The sequence below is a fragment of the Rattus norvegicus genome, chromosome 19, assembly GCF_021556685.1.
Source record: "Rattus norvegicus strain SHRSP/BbbUtx chromosome 19, alternate assembly SHRSP_T2T, whole genome shotgun sequence".
Lineage (NCBI taxonomy): Eukaryota > Metazoa > Chordata > Mammalia > Rodentia > Muridae > Rattus > Rattus norvegicus.
In genome coordinates this window covers 27,601,167-27,618,746 of record NC_141552.1, presented here as the reverse complement: position 1 = coordinate 27,618,746, position 17,580 = coordinate 27,601,167, and the positions used below count along the sequence as shown (strand labels likewise).

Genomic DNA, 17,580 nt, shown 5'->3' with positions numbered 1-17,580 from the left:
TGTCAGCTTCTATGACAGTGGTTCAAAACACTCCTAATGATGCAACCCTTTAATACAGCTCTTCATGCTGTGATGATCCCCTCCATAAAATTATTTCACTGCTACTTCATAAATAATATTGCTACTCTTATGTGTCATAATGTACAAGGTATCTGATATGCAATCTCTGTGAAGCAGTTGTCACCCACAGGTGGAGAAATATTGCTCTATAAACTTTTTTTTTTTAATGAAAGGCTTTCACCTCAGAAGTACCTGGAGCAGTTGTAAGAGCCCTGAAATACTGACAAGTTTTGGCAGGCCCAAGACTGCTTGCCATAATGACAACAGAGATTCCTGGCTAAAGGCACAATCTGAAATCACTGTCCCCAGGTCATTTCTTGCCTAAGTTTTCCCTCATTACAATGTCTGTCTGCTTGGACATGTCTGTCCAGGAAGCCAGTCCATGTAGTCTCTGATACAGACAGAATGCTAAAGGCAAGAATGCTTTCCCTCTGTTGGCCCACAGTCATTTCTATAGAAGTAAGTTCAAATCCCCTGTGGATAAATGTGTGTCTCTCACATGGTGTGTGAGACTCGAAATGTCAACCGTTTGAGTTGACAAAAAACAAATTTCACTTCAGATTTACAGCTGACTAAAAATTATTTTTGGGAGAATGCAGAGGGTGGCCAGGCCTGCAGAGTCAGATCCCCTCCCTGCCTGGGATGATCCCACCCTCAGTAGACTTCAGCTTCACCTATAAGTTCTAAACAGAAAAATCTGACCTTAAGATTCTGAAGTCCACAATATGCAAACCCCTAAACTTGGTAAACGGCCTATATGGGGGTTTTCTCCAGTTTAAACTATTCTGGCTTCTTTTCTCTCTTGTGCTGCAATCTGTTCTCTCAGGTCTGTTGGTCCTGGAAGGACCTGGGTTCAAGTCAAGGCCTCCTGGGTGGGGAGGAAGATGTTCTGTTGTGTGAATGAGTATGGATTAAGAATGTAGCCCCACCAACAGATTGGGAAAAGATCTTTACCAATTCTACAACCGATAGAGGGCTTATATCCAAAATATACAAAGAACTCAAGAAGTTAGACCGCAGGGAGTCAAATAACCCTATTAAAAAATGGAGTTCAGAGGCAAACAAAGAATTCACAGCTGAGGAATGCCAAATGGCTGAGAAACACCGAAAGAAATGTTCAACTTCTTTAGTCATAAGGGAAATGCAAATCAAAACAACCCTGAGATTTCACCTCACAGCTGTGAGAATGGCTAAGATCAAAAACTCAGGTGACAGCAAATGCTGGCCAGGATGTGGAGAAAGAGGAACACTCCTCCATTGTTGGTGGAAGGCAGACTGGTACAACCATTCTGGAAATCAGTTGGAGGTTTCTCAGAAAATTGGACATTGAACTACCTGAGGACCGAGCTATACCTCTCTTGGGCATATACCCAAAAGATGCCCCAACATATAAAAAAGACACGTGCTCCACTATGTTCATAGCAGCCTTATTTATAATAGCCAGAAGCTGGAAAGAACCCAACAGAGGAATGGATACAGAAAATGTGGTACATCTACACAATGGAATATTACTCGGCTATCAAAAACAATGATTTTATGAAATTCATAGGCAAAATGGATGGAACTGGAAAATATCATCCAGAGTGAGGTAACGCAATCACAGAAAAACACACATGGTATGCACTCATTGATAAGTGGATATTAGCCCAAATGCTTGAATTACCCTAGATGCACAGAACACATGAAAATCAAGAAGGATGACCAAAAAGTGAATGCTTCACTCCTTCTTTAAAAGAGGAACAAGAATACCCTTGGGAGGGAATAGAGAGGCAAATATTAAAACAGAGGCAGAAGGAACACCCATTCAGAGCCTGCCCCACATGTGGCCCATACATATACAGCCACCCAATTAGATAAGATGGATGAAGCAAAGAAGTGCAGGCCTACAGGAGCCGGATGTAGATCGCTCCTGAGAGACACAGCCAGAATGCGGCAAATACATAGGCGAATGCCATCATTAAACCACTGAACTGAGAACCGGACCCCCATTGAAGGAATCAGAGAAAGAACTGGAAGAGCTTGAAGGGGCTCGAGACCCCATATGTACAACAATGACAAGCAACCAGAGATTCCAGGGACTAAGCCACTACCTAAAGACTGTACATGGACTGACCCTGGACTCTGACCTCATAGGTAGCAATGAATATCCTAGTAAGGGCACAGTGGAAGGGGAAGCCCTTGGTCCTGCCAAGACTGAACCCCCAGTGAACGTGATTGTTGGGGGGAGGGTGGTAATGGAGGGAGGATGGGGAGGGGAACAGCCATATAGAAGAGGGGGGTTAGGAGGATGTTGGCCCGGTAACTGGGAAAGAGAATACAATCAAAATGTAAATAAGAAATACTCAAGTTAATAAAGAAAAAAAAAATGTAGCCCCACTCTGACTGGCCAACTAAGCTCCAGAAAATCTTCCCCAATCACAAAACTGGGCCATGTGGGAGCCTACACTGTTTAAAGGGGAGAGCTGAGTGCTTTCTCCTGGAAGAAATACTTGGGGGTTGACTGTCACTTGTGAACCTTCTGTGTTAAGTCACTTCTCAGAAGGGAAGCTTTCCTCTAACTCTTCCATGGGACCCACCCAGCACTGGGGCCTGAGGATCCTATGGTGTTGCAGCTCTGAGCTGGGAGGGGTAGCTCTCACCCTGGCATGGAGAAGCCTGTTTTCACAGCTGATCTAGATCTGAGGAACAGGGGCTTTTAAAGAAGCATGTGAGAGTATCTCCTGCAGGAGAGCCCAGTCTGCAGGGAAAGTCACACAGGACAGCGAAAAGTGACTTCGCAACAAACACAGGGAATGGGAACCAGGGAGGGCACTGGATGGATGGTCGGAGAGTTTGAGAAAGCCTGCATCTCCCTGAAAGTCTTCCCACAACCATAAGTCCCACCACTGTCCCCTTCTCACAGGGGAGGCTCAGCAAAGCCTGCCACCTGCTGGGATCCCTGCAAACTAAAACCAGAGTGGAGAACTGAGGAAAGCACTTTGGTGGAGGGGGAGACACAAGTCTCCAGGGCCAGGTCAGCCTTCTGTCCCTTTGGTTCTCCTCACTTCACAGAGGTGCCTATTGAAAGGTGAGGCAAGCCGGGATCTCAACAGTCTTTGGCCAAAGAAGTGAGAGCCCACAGGGCAGAGCAAGGCAAAGCAGAGCCAGGCAGAGCAAAGTGAAGCCCTGCCAGTCAGCAAATAGGCCTTGCGCATGTGGGACTGGTGGCAGCAGTGCTTGCCCTTGCTCTCCTGGTGGTGCAGAACACCTGCCTGGATGTGGGGAAACTCACAGTGGCTTGTCCTCCAGCTGCAACTGCCAGTGCTTGGGGAGGGGGAAGTTGAAGATGCTCCCATGATCCTCCGATTTCCGGCCCACTTTGTCCACGGTTGTCCATGTTCAAGGCTGTGGTCAGCCCCGCCAGAAGCCCGGAGGACAGGGAGAGCAAGCACAAATGGCCAGCAACCACCATGGGCATCTGCGGTGGGACCCAGGCCAAGTAGCCACAGAGGCGCACCAGGCAGCCAGGCACCAGCCCCAAGCCTGTGCATACTGAGGCCAATGACACTCCACTAGTCCCTCCCACCATGCACATCCCACCCCTGGCAGGCAAGATCTCTCTGTCCAGGGCTTCCCCCAGACCTCCAACTACCAACAGCTCAATGAGCCCTTACTTAATTCTTGTTAACCATAATGGCTTGTCATAAAAGGTCATTGGGAAAGTCAATGATGAGATGAAAGCCTTAAAAGAAATCTAGAGAGACTTACGGAAATGAAGAAGAATGCTCTCTTCCCAGTAGGAGCCTGGCAGTCCCAAGCTCAGGGCACCTCATGTCCAGTCTTGAACCCAGCATGCATTGTTGTGGAGAACCTGCCTGCTTAAGGACCTGGCTTCCCACTCATTCTCCTGAGATGATGACTTTAATTCTTTTAATTTTTACTGGTTATTTTCTTCATTTCCATTTCATGTGTTATCCCCTTTTCCAGTTTCCTTTCTCCACGAAGCAGAGTCCAGCTCACAAGCCGGAGCAGCTGCAGCCATAGTGCACCATGGGGGATCCTGGGGCAGACTGTTTCATCACCAAGATCCTGTGGACCCACAGGGGCTGCATGACCTTAAAGGAACTGCAGAGTAGGATCAGGCTCCAGAGGCAGAGCTCTAGGAGCTGCTGGGCAAGACTGCTTATTCCTATTGGAGACTGGAGATCAGGCAGGGATCACGCTGTAGGTGGCGGCTACTACTGAAGCCTGTGGCTTCAATCTCAAGTGCATCCAGGGACCATGCTACAGATTGCCCAAGCCTCTGCAAGCTCAAACTTCTGGGACAGAGTCATTATGCAAAATCCCAGAGAAACCTCTGCAAATATCCACACCAAGTTTTTAGGAACAGAGCTTCCAGGTCCTGAAGAATCATGAGCTTTCTGGGCTTAACCAAGAGGAGCCGGCCTTCTTCCTGGTACAGGGGGATGCTTTTCTCCTGCAAAAGTTACTACAAAGGAGACAGCCACAAACAGATCTGCTTGAAGCCACAGCCATGCAAGAGAGTCCAAGTCTGTGAGCACTTCACCCAGGCCAACTGCCGTTACCTCAACTGTCTCAGGTCTCATAACCTGATGGACAGGAAGGTGCTGACCTCCACGTGACTGAGCACGGGCTGAGTTCTGATGGGGTCCAGAACATCCAGGACATCTGCAACAACAAACACATTAGGAGGAGACCCACTGGCATGAGAGCTCCCCATGAACATCATAGCAGCAGGGCACACAGAGACAGAAGCAAAAGCAGAGACTGATTCCTTCCAAACAGTCTAGGATTTCTCTCCCATGTCTCATTTTGGCATCTGGTTCACCTTGTCCAGATGTCACCAGCTGTAAGGATTCCCTGGAGGACGTGTCTACAGCTGTCACTCAGGAGGTCAAGAACCTGGGGACCCAGGACTCTGCACAGCTTTCCTTGGTCTCATCTAAGGCTGCTGGTGTCTGAGGACCCAGTCACATTAGAGCAAGCCAGGGGTTTTCTGAGAATGGAGATCTGGATGCTTCTTTTCTAGAAATCCTACTGATTCTTTGTAAGCTCCTGCCTCCTCTGCTGGCTTTCTTCTTGCTGCAGCAAAAAGAGATGAGTCCATGTCCATGAGAACAGGCATGCCTTCTGGACACCGCATGGAGGTCAAGGGAAAGAATGAGGCTCCAGACATCGATTACATCCCATTTTAAATGGTTCTATTGATGGGGTGACAATGGAAGAAGCAACAGACTCAGGAATTCTAGGTAAAAGGAGAAACTCAGGGAAGGAGTTTGGCAATGTTCCTTCTCTTTCAATTCAGTGGAATAATTGAAGCACTATTGTTATTGGGTCTTCATTAAAAGTCTGGTAGAAAGGATGCATTAAAGCCATGTGGCCCTGATTATTATTATTTTTAATTTTTGGAGTGGCAGCCTTTAATGACTGTATCTATTTTCTTATGGGAATTATTCATTACCTTCCCAGATCTGTATTTAACTTGGTATTTGTTATCTGTTAGAAAAATCACCAGTATCAAATAGATTTTTCACTTTTCTGTAGTAAAGGCCTCTGAAGTAAGCCCTAATGATTGTTGAATTCACTCAGTGTCCTTTGTTATATCCCCCTTTTCATTTCTGATTTGGGACTTTAGATATAGGCTCTGTGGTTTGTCTGTCTTGTGGATCTTCTCAAAAAAAAAAAAAAAAAAAAAGCCAGCTCTTGCTTTCCTTGGCTCTTTGTATCATTCTCTTTGTTTGTAAGTGATTGATTTTAGTTCTGAGTTTATTTCCTGCCATCAAATCCTACCAGACTCTCTATGGGATGAGGCTTTGCCTCACCTTGGTAACAGCAGCATGTGATACATGAAGCTTTTGCTGCTCTCTGTAGTGGGGATGACGTCACAATTTCACTGAAAACCATGCACAGCCTCGTTTTAGACTGTATTAAAGTAGCCCACGATTTCAGTGCTCCCTGCAAGGTGCCATGAGACAGTAGTAACATGAGTCTGCCTGCACCTCGACAGTTTTCACTAGGGACTTCTGAGTGATTTTATGAAAATTTATAGTGAGTTCATGGATGAACATGCACAAACACAAACGCACACACACACTTTACTGACATGGTGCACATTCTTTCCACACAAAGAAGAAAGTGAGTATTAATGAAAACACACCAATAAAGGAATGGATGGACGGGGTTGTGGGGAAGCTGGGGCTTAGAGTTATTTAAAGGCCCTGTGCAGGCTCTCCTTCTGTTGGAGGCTAAACTTCAAGTGCAATGGGGTTCTTTATTTTCTTTCTGTATAGCACACAGAGGTAGGGTGGAAACTAGGTTTTGAGCATATTTGGCAAGTACTAGAACACTGAATTAATTCCTAGGGCTGGAACCCTATTAATGTTCTACAGAATTACAGGGCAGGCTGGATGAAGACTCTCAGCTGACAATGTGGACATCTCAAGACAGGCACTGGACAATGGCTGACTGACTTGTATGAAGACTGGAAATGTTTTGCTATCTCAGAGGAAAAGAAGGCCCCTCCGACTACACTGTACTCTAAGGACAGTTTATTCAGGTAAGGGATGACATGAACTATTGTCTCATGTCACAGATGTCAGCACAAAATATCCTAGGTATTGAATGCCAATGGTAACATTAACAGAGCAAATCACACAGTGTTGTGAAGATATAGAATATGACTATATGTAGCAAGAACCAGGCCCCTTCTAGTTTCTAAGATCATACCTGAGAACCTCAAATATAGTAATAATGTGATAATGTGGTATAAGTCTAGTTACAACTAGTTTCTATTGTGACACAGATGACTCCTTTTGTGTCATGTTCAGCTTATAATGAATGACTAGACCTAAGCATGAGAATAACCAAATACTACATTGCTTCTCTAGCTGCTGAGCTTTTAAAAGCCCTGGTGTGACAGCAAGCTTTTGTGGACATCTGGATTATTCCTTCTGTACTTTAACTCTCTAAGTCAACCCCACTCTGAGTAAGTCAGTTCCATTCCATAAGTTGGAAATCAGTCAACTGGAAAAAAAATACTTTCTCAATACAAACACAGATTGGCCATGGAAAAAGGGTAGCTTGAACTGTCCCACCTAGGTCCTGGGCTTGCACAGGCCTGCTCTCCAAAAGAAACGTGTGTTCACAGCTGCAGGCTGCATTCACTATGGATGCTCTTGAGGTTCCTCCCTAAACTGCTTAGATTAAGATAATTTTGTTGCCATCTATCAAAAGAATTCATTATGCCAAACTGGCCTTTCTTCTGAACCTTCTGTTCTGTGGGCAGGGCAAAATCTCCAGCAACCCTCACAGCAATGTGGGCTGCCAATCTGGGACTCAGAATTATACCAGTGCAAACCAAGAACAGGGCAACTGGAAGAGACCTCATTGGGTTGTAGGAACCTTCTGTTCTGAGTCACTTCTCAGAAGGGGCACTTTGCTCTAACTCCTCCATGAGACCCAACCAGTACTGGGGCTGGAGGATCCTTAGGTGTGGCAGCTCTGAGCTGGGAGGGGGAGCTGGCACACTGACATGAAGAAGCCTGTTTTCACAGCTGATCTGGATCTGAGGAACAGGTGCTTTTAAAGAAGCATGTGAGAGTACCTCCTGCAGGAGAGCTCACTCTGCAGGGAAAGTCACACAGGACAGGGAAAAGTGGCTTCCCCACTTCCACAGGTCCTGTGACCCCAGGGAGGGCACCAGATGGTCCAAGAGTTTGAGAAAAGCCTGCATTTGCCTGAAAGACTTCCCTCAACCATAAGTCCCACCACTGTCCCAGACTCACACCTGAGGATCAGCAAAGCCTGCCACCTGCTGGGGTCCCCACAAACTGAACCCAGAATGGAGAACTGCGGGAAAGCACTTTGGGGGAGGGGGGAGACACAAGTCTCTGGGGCCAGGCCTGGGGTCTGTCCCTTAGGCTCTCCTCACCTCCGTTAGCCTCCTAGTGCAGAGCGCTGCAAGCCGGGATCTCAAAAGTCTTGGGCTGAAAAAGTGGGAGAAGGTAGCAGCAGTGGCGGTGGGGTCAACAGGGGAGTCGAAGACGGAATGGTAGCAACGCAAGCAGCGACGGCGAGGGCGGAGGCGGGGGGGGGCGAAGGAGAGGACGGGTGTGGGGGGGTCGGGGCGGGGGCAGGGTAGGGGCGAGGACAGGCTGGGGGCGGGGGTTGGGACGGGTCTGAGTCGAGGGCGGTGGTGGGACTGGGAGGGGGGATGGGTCGGAGGCGATGTCGAGTGCGGGTGTGAGGCGGGGGCGTGGGCGGGGGCAAGCAGAGCAAAACCCAGCCCTGTCAGCTGGCAGATACCCTCTGGGGCGGGACAGACTCGCCCTTCAGCTCTATTGATGGGGTGACAATGGAAGAAGCAACAGACTCAGGAATTCTAGGTAAAAAGAGAAACTCAGAGAAGGGGTTTGACAATGTTCCTTCTCTTTCAAATCAGAGGAATAATTGAAGCACTATTGTTATTAGGTCGTCATTAAACGTCTGGTAGAAAGGCTGCATTAAAGCCTAGTGGCCCTCATATATATTTTTTAATTTTTGTAGTGGCATCGTTTAAATCTATTTTCTTATGAGAATAATCTTATGAGTTAAATCCCACATTTGGATTTAACTTGGTATTTGTTATCTGTGTAGAAAAATTACCAATATCAAATAGATTTTTCACTTTTCTATAGTGAAGGACTCTGAAGAAGCCCTAATGATTGTTGAATTCACTCACATGTCTATTGCTTCATCCCCCTTTTCATTTCTGATTTGATAATTTAGGTATTGACACTGTGGTGTGTACTTAGTTTCAGAAAGGGGTTGTTTCTCTTATGGATCTCCTCAAAAAACAGCTCTTGCTTCCTATGACTCTTTGTATTATCCTCTTCGTTTGTAATTGAATGATTTTAGTACTAAGTTTATTTCCTGCCATCAAATCATACCAGACTCTCTGTAGGATAAGGCTTTGCCTCATCTTGGTAACAGCGGCATGTGATAAATGAAGCTTTTGCTGCTCTCTCGTGGTGATGACGTCACAATCTCTGTGTAAACCATCCACAGCCTGTTTTTAGGCTGTATTATAGTAGACCACCATTTCAGTGTTACCTGCCAGGTGCCGTGGGACACTAGTAACACACGTCTGCATGCACCTCGACAGTTTTCATTACAGTCTTCTAAGTCATTTTATGAAAATTGATAGTGAGTTCATGGATGAACATACACAAACATCTGCACAGAAACACAAACAAACACAAACTCTCTCTCTCTCTCTCACTCTCTCTCTCTCTCTCTCTCACACACACACACACACACACACACACACACACACACTTTACTGACATGGTACACGTTCTTTGCACACCAAAAATAAAGTGAGCAGTAATGAAAATACACCAATAATGGAGTCAATGGAGGGAGTTATGCAGAAGCTGGGACTTAGAGTTACTTAAAGGCCCTATGCAGGCTCTCCTTTTGTTGGAGGAGAAATTTCAAGTGCAATGTGGTTCTTTATTTTCTTTCTCTAAAGCACACAGGCTATGGTGGAATGTAGGGCTTTGACCATGTTTGGAAAGTACAATCACACTGAATTAAATCCTAGGGCTGGAACCCTATTACTCTTCTACAAAATTACAGACCAGGCTGGATGAATACTCCCAGGAGACAATGTGGACATCTCAAGACAGGCACTGGACAATGGCTGAAGACTTGTCTGAAGACTGGAAATATTTTGAAAATTCAGAGAGAAAAAAAAGGCCCCTCTGACTACACCGTACTCTAAGGACAGTTTATGCAGGTTAGGATGACATGAACTATTGTCTCATGTCACAAATGTCAGCACAAAGTATCCAAGGTATTGTATGCCAATGGTAGCATCAACAGAACAAAGCACACAGTGTCATGAAGACATAAATTATGAGTTTGTGTAGCAAGACCCAGGCCTCTTCCAGGTTCTTAGATAGTAACTGAGAACCTCAAATACGGTGGTGATGTGATAGTGTGGGGGGAATCTAGTTACAACTAGCTTCTATTGTGACACAGATGACTCTTTTGTGTCATGTTCAGCTTATACTGAATGAATAGACCCAAGCATGAGAATAACCAAATACTACATTGCTTCTCTAGCTGCTGAGCTTTTAAAAGCCCTGGGGTGACAGCAAGCTTTTGTGGACATACTGGATTGGTCCTTGTGTACTTTAACTCCTGAGTCACCTCCATTCTCAGTAAGTTAGTTCAATTCCATAAATTGGAAATCAGTCACTTGGAAAAAATACATTCTCAATACGATCCCAGATTGGCCATGGAAAAAGGGTAGCTTGAACTGTCCCACCTAGGTTCTGGGCCTGCACAGGCCTGCTCTCCAACAGAAACCTGTGTTCACAGCTGCAGGCTGCATTCACTATGGGTGTCCTTGAGGTTCTTCCCTAAACTGCTTAGATTAAAATAATTTTCATGCTAACAATCAAAAAACTCATTATGCCAATCTGGCCAACAGGAAGCTAATTTCGATCTGTATTTTGTCAGATGTGCAGAATAAATATGGTCATCATTGATAATAGGTGAAAGATCTGCTCTAATATGGACACTAAGTGATGTTGCAGGATGATCCTGACCCACAATGAGCAGTGGGAACACCAGAGCCCTGTAGGGATGGCTGGCAAGCTAACACATTGAGCATGCACAGCTCAGTAAATTTCCTGTGAATACACATCTCCTGAGATCTCTTTATTTGATTGGAGGTGATCCTGTCCACCTAATACAGTACATGATGTGGAAGGACAAAAGCACCTGCAGGAGCTGTGGTGATGACTCACAGGGTAGAGCATCTGCTGCTCTCTCAGAAGAACCACATGGACCCTAACAATTGGGTAAAGCATGTCAGTGATTACTTCATAAAGTGTGTGTCCGAGAAACAGCCACATTATCCACACAAAAGACACTGTCACACTGGGTACCCCTTGGTGACTTTGAATTCACTAATTAGCCCAGGATCCATGGAACATGCAGAGATCCATCTCCACCTGTCAGTTCTAAGTCCACAGGAGGGGACAGAACCCTTGAATAAGAATGATGGTCTTAAGAGTCAAGAGATAGAATTCAATTTTTATTCATAAGGAATTCATTTTTACAACAAAACAGGATTAAAACAAATAAATTAAAATATTTAAAAATATTTGAAAAGATAAAAACAGTAACAAGAACATATAAATATGAAACAACAAAAAGAAAATTTCAATTAAAATCATAACGAAAATATTTCTAAACAGCACATTCTTAATGAACATTTAGAAGCACAGATGTATTGCTGTTTCTCCTCTTGCACACATAATGAAAGGAGGTCCCCCAAGTTGTCTCTCAAGTGCTGTTTTCTGAGAAGAAAGTAAGACCTCAATCAGTCAGGCTGGCTTAGTGGTATATAAATTTAGGGTCTCTAAGCAATGACAAATTAACTCTGAGGAAGAATACTCATCCAAAAAATTTGTTACCATTCAGGATATTTGTCATCAGGGACTCCTGAGAAAGCAACTTATTCTTCAGGAAGCTTTCTTACTGCTGTGTGTCCAATTCCAGCTCTCTTGCACTTTCTGAGACCTGGGAGAGGAAGGCAGTTTTTCAGACACTGATTTGGTGGTGAAATGCAAGGCAGCTGTCGGAAGGCTGCCTACTACCATCTCAGTTCTATTGGACAGTCAACATGGACCTTTTAACTGATATCATTGTTGCTAACTCTTTGGGAAGGGCAAAATCTCCAGAGAGCCTCAAAGTAATGTGGGCTGCCAATATGGGACCCAGACTTATACCAGTGCAAACCAAGAACAGGGCAATGGAAGGAACCTCATTGGGTTGGCAGGAAGAAAGTAGATGTTCATATGTCACCAAGGTTAAAACCAATGACAAGTACTAATTTGACATTTGCACTTTGTTCTTATCCCGCAAAGGTGCTTCCTACACAAGAAGTCACATGACCACAGAGTGTCATTTGTCAAAGAACCAAGAACTTGTTCAAAACTCTACAGAGCATCCAATCTATCACGTGGATATGCAATAATGAGGTATGTTATTAATCTGTCACCATTTCTATACTGCAGCTTCAAAAAGAGCAGACAAATATACTTGCAAAATAATTCAGTTTCTGAAATGTGGTTGGCTTCCCAGAATACTTGTGCATAGGCAGAGCAATGAACAATTCCATTACATGAGGTGGTTGGCTGGTTGTGAGTGTAAATTAGAAAGGTGGTAGGAGAGAGCAAAGATGTATCAAATTGGCAACCTTTATCAGATATTTTTAAGCTAACACAGCTGCTCGTCCCTACCAGATGACGCTGGGTCTGGACGTTGCTGGTCTTTATCTTTCTTGTTGAAGTCAACCAAATATTTCTGGTTCAGTGCACAATCAAGATGTACCTCCTTGCTCTCCTGCTTCAGTGGGACCAACTCCTTCCTACATGTGTTCTCCATCAGGAGCTGGCTGAGCAGGTTTCTGGAAATACAGTCTGCATAGTAAGATCATGCTGCCCCTTTCTCCCATTCCCACTCCCGAGTGCCACTAACTCCACCAGGACCCAGATACCCATGAAGACTTAATAGAATTCATTTTGATACGTATAAGGCTGCTGCACAAACCACAAAGAGTAAATTCCGGGAAGAATAAATTATTTGTTTGGCCTGAGCACCAATTAGTGTCCACATCTCTCAAAAAGAACATGGATCTACAACTATCCATGAAAGCCCAATGCATGGGGGCAACATCAATTAGTAGTTGGGAAACACCCTCAAAGGAGGTCAGTAGAACCAAGAGAAGGTCATGCTAACCATGTGGTCCACACACTGAGTTTTGTAAAACCTGGTATGACACCATAGGTCCAGGTCAGCCTAATAACCTGCTGACTTCAATCAGTGCTGTTCTATCTTCTGAAGATGCCTAGACAATCCTGGGATGAGTAACAGTCTTTTGTGGAACTGAAAACTGAGTCCTAATGACCCTGGCACACTGATGTGTAAACAGCACAAGAGATAGAACCAGAGCTGAAGACCGTCCAATCCAGAACAAAGAAAGTCAGAAATGGCCATTCCACAGGTGATAGGCTTTCTGACCAGGACTTACCTAGAGAAGGTAATCTCCTTCTTCAGCTTATGGTTGGTCTCATGGATCTCAGTGTTCTCCATCTCTAAGTTGTGCAGAATTGACATGACCGCCTCCTCCATTCTCTCCAGGTCTTCATAATATGGATTTGGCCTGAAGTGTGGCCTGGCCCCAAATGATAGAATCCAGTGAACATCAGCATTTAGGAATATATGAGCTCAGGGTGGGTCCTGTACTACCCCAGTCCTGGAAGGACACCTTCTGAATTCTACATATTGGATCTTCTTCAGCTTCAGAAACGTGTTTTTCTGTGTCCGGGACACCAGAATCTCGGCATCCAGATGGAGGCTTCCCTGGCTCCCTTTGTTCAATCAAGAGGAAATCTGCAGTCAAGCCAGTTAAGCTATCAAGAGCCTCGGCCACACCTCTCCATGCTCCCCCACCCCAACACACCCAGAAACCGGTGATTTCTTTTCTCCTGTTTTGATAACAGACCTTATATCAACACAAAATTATAATCTGCACAAGGAATACAAATAAACAGACAAACGTGGCCACATAGTCAAAGAACTGTGCTGTTGACAGTGGGGCTCCCAGAACAAAGCATTCACATCACCATGAATGTGTTACAGGTAAATACTCAGGCCAAGACATAGACCCCTAGATTCCAAGTGTGGAGGGAAATATAAACATATAAATGTTGTACATATGCATTTGGATGTATGCACATACAGACTCACAGACTGAGAAATACCCACAAAAAAGAGAAATGTAAAAACAGAGTCAGAGAAAGAGAAAGAGAAATATGGAAACAGAGAGTACTGTGAAAACCAGGAGAAATGCATCCACCATTGCTGTCTCAGAGGGCAAGACACACAGACAATAACAAACAGGCCTGAGCCTGAGACCTTCTACTCAAGCATTGAGATGAACAGTTTGGTACCAGGCCCCTCAGGCTGCTGCGTGGATCTTCCAGCACTCAGTCCCCTGCCTAGCAAGTACAGAGACTCACCATAAACTCACTGCAATTACAATCTTGCAAAGCCACCATCTGTCAAGGGCTTTGCAAATGCACACTAGACACTCACTCTCCCTGACTTTATCCCCGAATTCTTCATTCAGACCACAAGATCTGCTTTTCAATAAATGGAAGCAGATGAGTCCATTTTCCATCTCGCTCCTCAGGAAGGGTCAAGGTTCTGAATCTCCTCTATATGGGAGGTGAGGTTTAGCACAGGGTGGTTAGGGAGGCACAGCTTTCTAGAACCCAAAACCTTAATAGGATAAGATGAAGGTGACCTTGCAGACCCAGGAATGAAACAAGAGCATTTGGAGCGATTCATACCTGTTCTTCATGGATCTCTCTGTCAGAAACCTCAGGCGATCTCTCAGGTCATTTCTCTCCTCGGTAATGAGCTGCAGCTCTTTAATCAGCCTCTCCTTTTCCTTCTTGGCCTGATTCTCGCTTAGTTCAGTGCCAGGGGATGATGTTTCTCTCCCAGCGTCTGTAGGTAGAAGAACACAAGTGAACCTGCATGGGGAGAATGCATAGAGTGTACATAGACCACAGTTAGGCCTAAACAGGAGAACAAGCCTGGAACCCAGTGTCACTGCTAGGCGATTGGTCTATGCTTAAGAGGCCTCTTCAGTGGATCTCAGTTCTCCCACTACTCTATAGAGACCAAGAGATGTAAGCAGCCAGGTGTTCCCTATGCCGGACATCAGGTGCTTACATGGACCACGGAGATGGCTTCTCCAGGATTATCATCAGCTGAACAGGGTACAGCTTGGTTTCAGGACCCTCACCCCTGTGGGTTCGAACTCAGATGATAAATTCACCATCCACAAGACTTGAGTGATTGGAGACACTCAGATGTCCTACCCTGATACTCTAGGCCAACAACTTTGGATTTAAAACACATTTCCATGGAGGACATGGTCAACAGACTTATCAGTTCCCCTATTTGAAATACCAAATGCCCGAGAAGTTCCAATAGGTTACAGGATGAATCTTGGTCCACATGTTCCAAATACTTTTGGTATTTTAGAAACATGGATTTAAAACGCATTTCCAGGTAGGATATGTTCAACAGACTTATCAGTGTCCCTATGAGAAATACCAAATGCCCCAGAAGTGTGAATAGGTTACAGGCTGAATCTTGGTCTACACGTTCCAAATAGTTTTGGTATTGAAAAAAAATTTTTGTAACATACAACCTCTAATATATAAAGCAAACGATGACCCTGCCAGTTAGAAGAAATCAGAGAAGGTCTAAGAACATAAGGTTATTGCCTGGAGCACAATCTCTCCCTGTTACTACTGTCAGATATCCACTGTATTTAAAGAAGCAGTGATAGTGAAATACATTGCTGCCCTGTCTAAACTCAGAAAAGGTGGACCCTCCATGAATACTGATGGTGTTATTATATCAATGTAACATAACAAATGCACTGAAAAGTAAAGACCAGAAGTTCACAGAATAATAGCATTGGCCTTACCATATCCTCCCAGTGGGGATGGGAACTAAAGTTCTGAAATCCTTGGCTTTAAGGAATTGTGATATTCATGGAAATTCAATTCCTTTTCAGATGCTCCAGTTGTTGTGGCCCATTGCTAGAAAGGTCAGCTTAAGCCTGCAGCCCCCCGGTAGGAAGCTCAAAATACACTGCCCAGAACTTACTCAACATTCCCCAGAAGTGCTGTCTTTGTCCATCATTACTTTGAGACGAAAGGCCAGACTCCTTCACTCTAGTCTCTCCACAATCGATGTTCCCCCTCCCAAAACGCTTGCGAAGACGGGAAAACATGTCTTAGCTTGTAACCGCCAGACTCAGACTGAGAGAAACTAGGGCACTGGTCGTCACTACAACACTGGTGACATCACAGAGGATGCCAGAACTCTCTAGGAGACAATAGAATGTCCAAGAAGGGACAGCTGATGTCATGGGGAGCAGACTTTGCCTCCTGCTAATGTTCTCCCTGTACTGAGCATAAGCTGAGGTGCCCTTTCCAGGAGACTTTCCTGGGGAGAGCCACTGAGCATCTCCTGCTTCCAAAGCCAAATTTTCCTCAAGGCTTGATTATAAAACCTTAGTAATTCCTATGCATCTAAATGAATGTTTCCTTTCAAATCTTTCCCAAAAAATGTCTCACTAACTCAAATTGTCCTCATTCACCAATGTTAGCCATTAAAACTTCCTGAGATTTCATACCAGCTTGAATATGCAGTCAAAAGTTCTCCTGTCTCATTATGTACAGGTGCTTTATATCACATCAAGAAATAGTCTGCATGGTAGGTTACAGCATGGGCGTGTGTTAGGGGAACACTCATGAAGTCGTGTGCTTAGCAATTGACAATTGCCAGAAAATTCCTTAGTTAAAAGAGTTGAAGTCTTTATGGTGCTAGGAACAGTGTGGAGACCAGTTGGCGGACAAAAGTGCAATATTGGAGCCACCAATGAAGGGAACCTCATGCTGCTTGTGGGGTTCTCCTTTCTGCGCCAATGTCGCCAAAGGAGCACTGCTGACAGGCCTTCTATCAGAAGCTGAGCCTCTATCAGAAAAATAAAATAGTCAAGAGATATAGGGGGTGCAGATAAAGGTGTAGGACGAGGCTATACACATCACTACGTGGATAGAGCAAGGACCCAGCACTTGTGCTCTGGGTCATGGGCTTCCCCACAAACACAAAAGCACCTGTCACAGTAAAAAATGGATACTGTATTGAGTGCACACACCAACACTGATTGATCAGATCCATACCCCAGATTTTGGGGGCAGATCCATGGCCCCAAATATCTTCCTCTCAACTTATACAGCAAAAAATAAGAAAGAAAGAAAAAAGTCAAAACAAAAAGCTCAAGCTTCTCATATGAGGATTGCAGGAAGTGTGATCTGGTGGTCAGTTCTGATTAGGCCATTTTAGATAGAACAGTGCACTGGGATGCTTAATGTGATGGGTCCTATATAAAGCTTTCTGCAATATTGGAATTTTAACAAGCCTCATCCAGAACATACAGAACAGGAAAGGATGTGATCACCATGTCCTTGCTCTCTATCAGGTTATTTTTCTGTGTCCGTGATTGTCAGCCATAGACAGCAACAATCTGAAATAGCTGGTAAACATGGAACAAAGTGGCTAAAACTATAGTTGTGGGTTACACACCTCAACTGTCAAAGGCTAATGCTGTCCTCACAGTCCCTGGAGGCCACTCTTGTAAGACTGTCTACTGGAAAGTAGAAGCAGGTTTATCTGAGCTCAAAGTGAACCTGGCCAGGTAGGAAGAGGGCAACATGGGATAATTGAGACCCTGTCTAAACCAGCACAGAAACCCACACTTCCTTCAAAGCATCATCTATGAATTCTTGATTATCTACCATTCTCTCCCTACCAGTCTTTCAGACTGGAATTGTAGAAAAGAACTGGAAATGATCTTCCTATTCTGAAGACCTT

The 17,580-nt window shown here is 44.8% G+C and overlaps 2 protein-coding genes and 1 pseudogene across 4 annotated transcripts in view; 2 read left to right on the top strand and 1 right to left on the bottom strand.

The window, feature by feature from the left end:
• The window catches only part of LOC134483411 (disks large homolog 5-like), a 230,132-nt gene that overhangs the window by 197,142 nt on the left and 15,410 nt on the right, over nucleotides 1-17,580 (top strand). The window contains exons 2-3 of one of the 3 annotated variants that reach the window (XM_087596580.1): nucleotides 6,450-6,616; nucleotides 11,982-12,095. The exons of the other annotated variants lie outside the window; for them this stretch is intronic. The gene's annotated coding sequence lies outside the window, so the exon portion shown is untranslated. The remainder of the gene's footprint in view (nucleotides 1-6,449; nucleotides 6,617-11,981; nucleotides 12,096-17,580) is intronic. 3 annotated transcript variants of the gene reach the window in all.
• LOC147999316 (zinc finger CCCH-type antiviral protein 1 pseudogene) lies at nucleotides 4,090-5,377 on the top strand (annotated as a pseudogene).
• Nucleotides 11,134-15,959, bottom strand: LOC147999315 (disks large homolog 5-like). The gene is made up of 6 exons (XM_087596574.1): nucleotides 15,808-15,959; nucleotides 14,472-14,631; nucleotides 13,148-13,291; nucleotides 12,357-12,523; nucleotides 11,529-11,634; nucleotides 11,134-11,411 (listed from the first exon to the last, which is right to left on the bottom strand). The coding sequence occupies exons 1-5, from the start codon at nucleotides 15,932-15,934 to the stop codon at nucleotides 11,570-11,572; spliced, it is 663 nt and encodes a 220-aa protein (XP_087452700.1). The 5' UTR covers nucleotides 15,935-15,959; the 3' UTR covers nucleotides 11,134-11,411; nucleotides 11,529-11,569.

Excerpts from the sequence above, each read along its gene's own strand:
- LOC147999315 (XM_087596574.1), bottom strand. The coding sequence starts at position 15,934 with ATGTTTTCCCGTCTTCGCAAGCGTTTTGGGAGGGGGAACATCGATTGT. Across the intron at positions 13,292-14,471 it reads GAGAGATCCATGAAGAACAG|GCCACACTTCAGGCCAAATC; the intron begins GTATGAATCGCT and ends ATTTGGGGCCAG. Across the intron at positions 11,635-12,356 it reads TCCAGACCCAGCGTCATCTG|GTCTCAGAAAGTGCAAGAGA; the intron begins GTAGGGACGAGC and ends TTCCTCTCCCAG.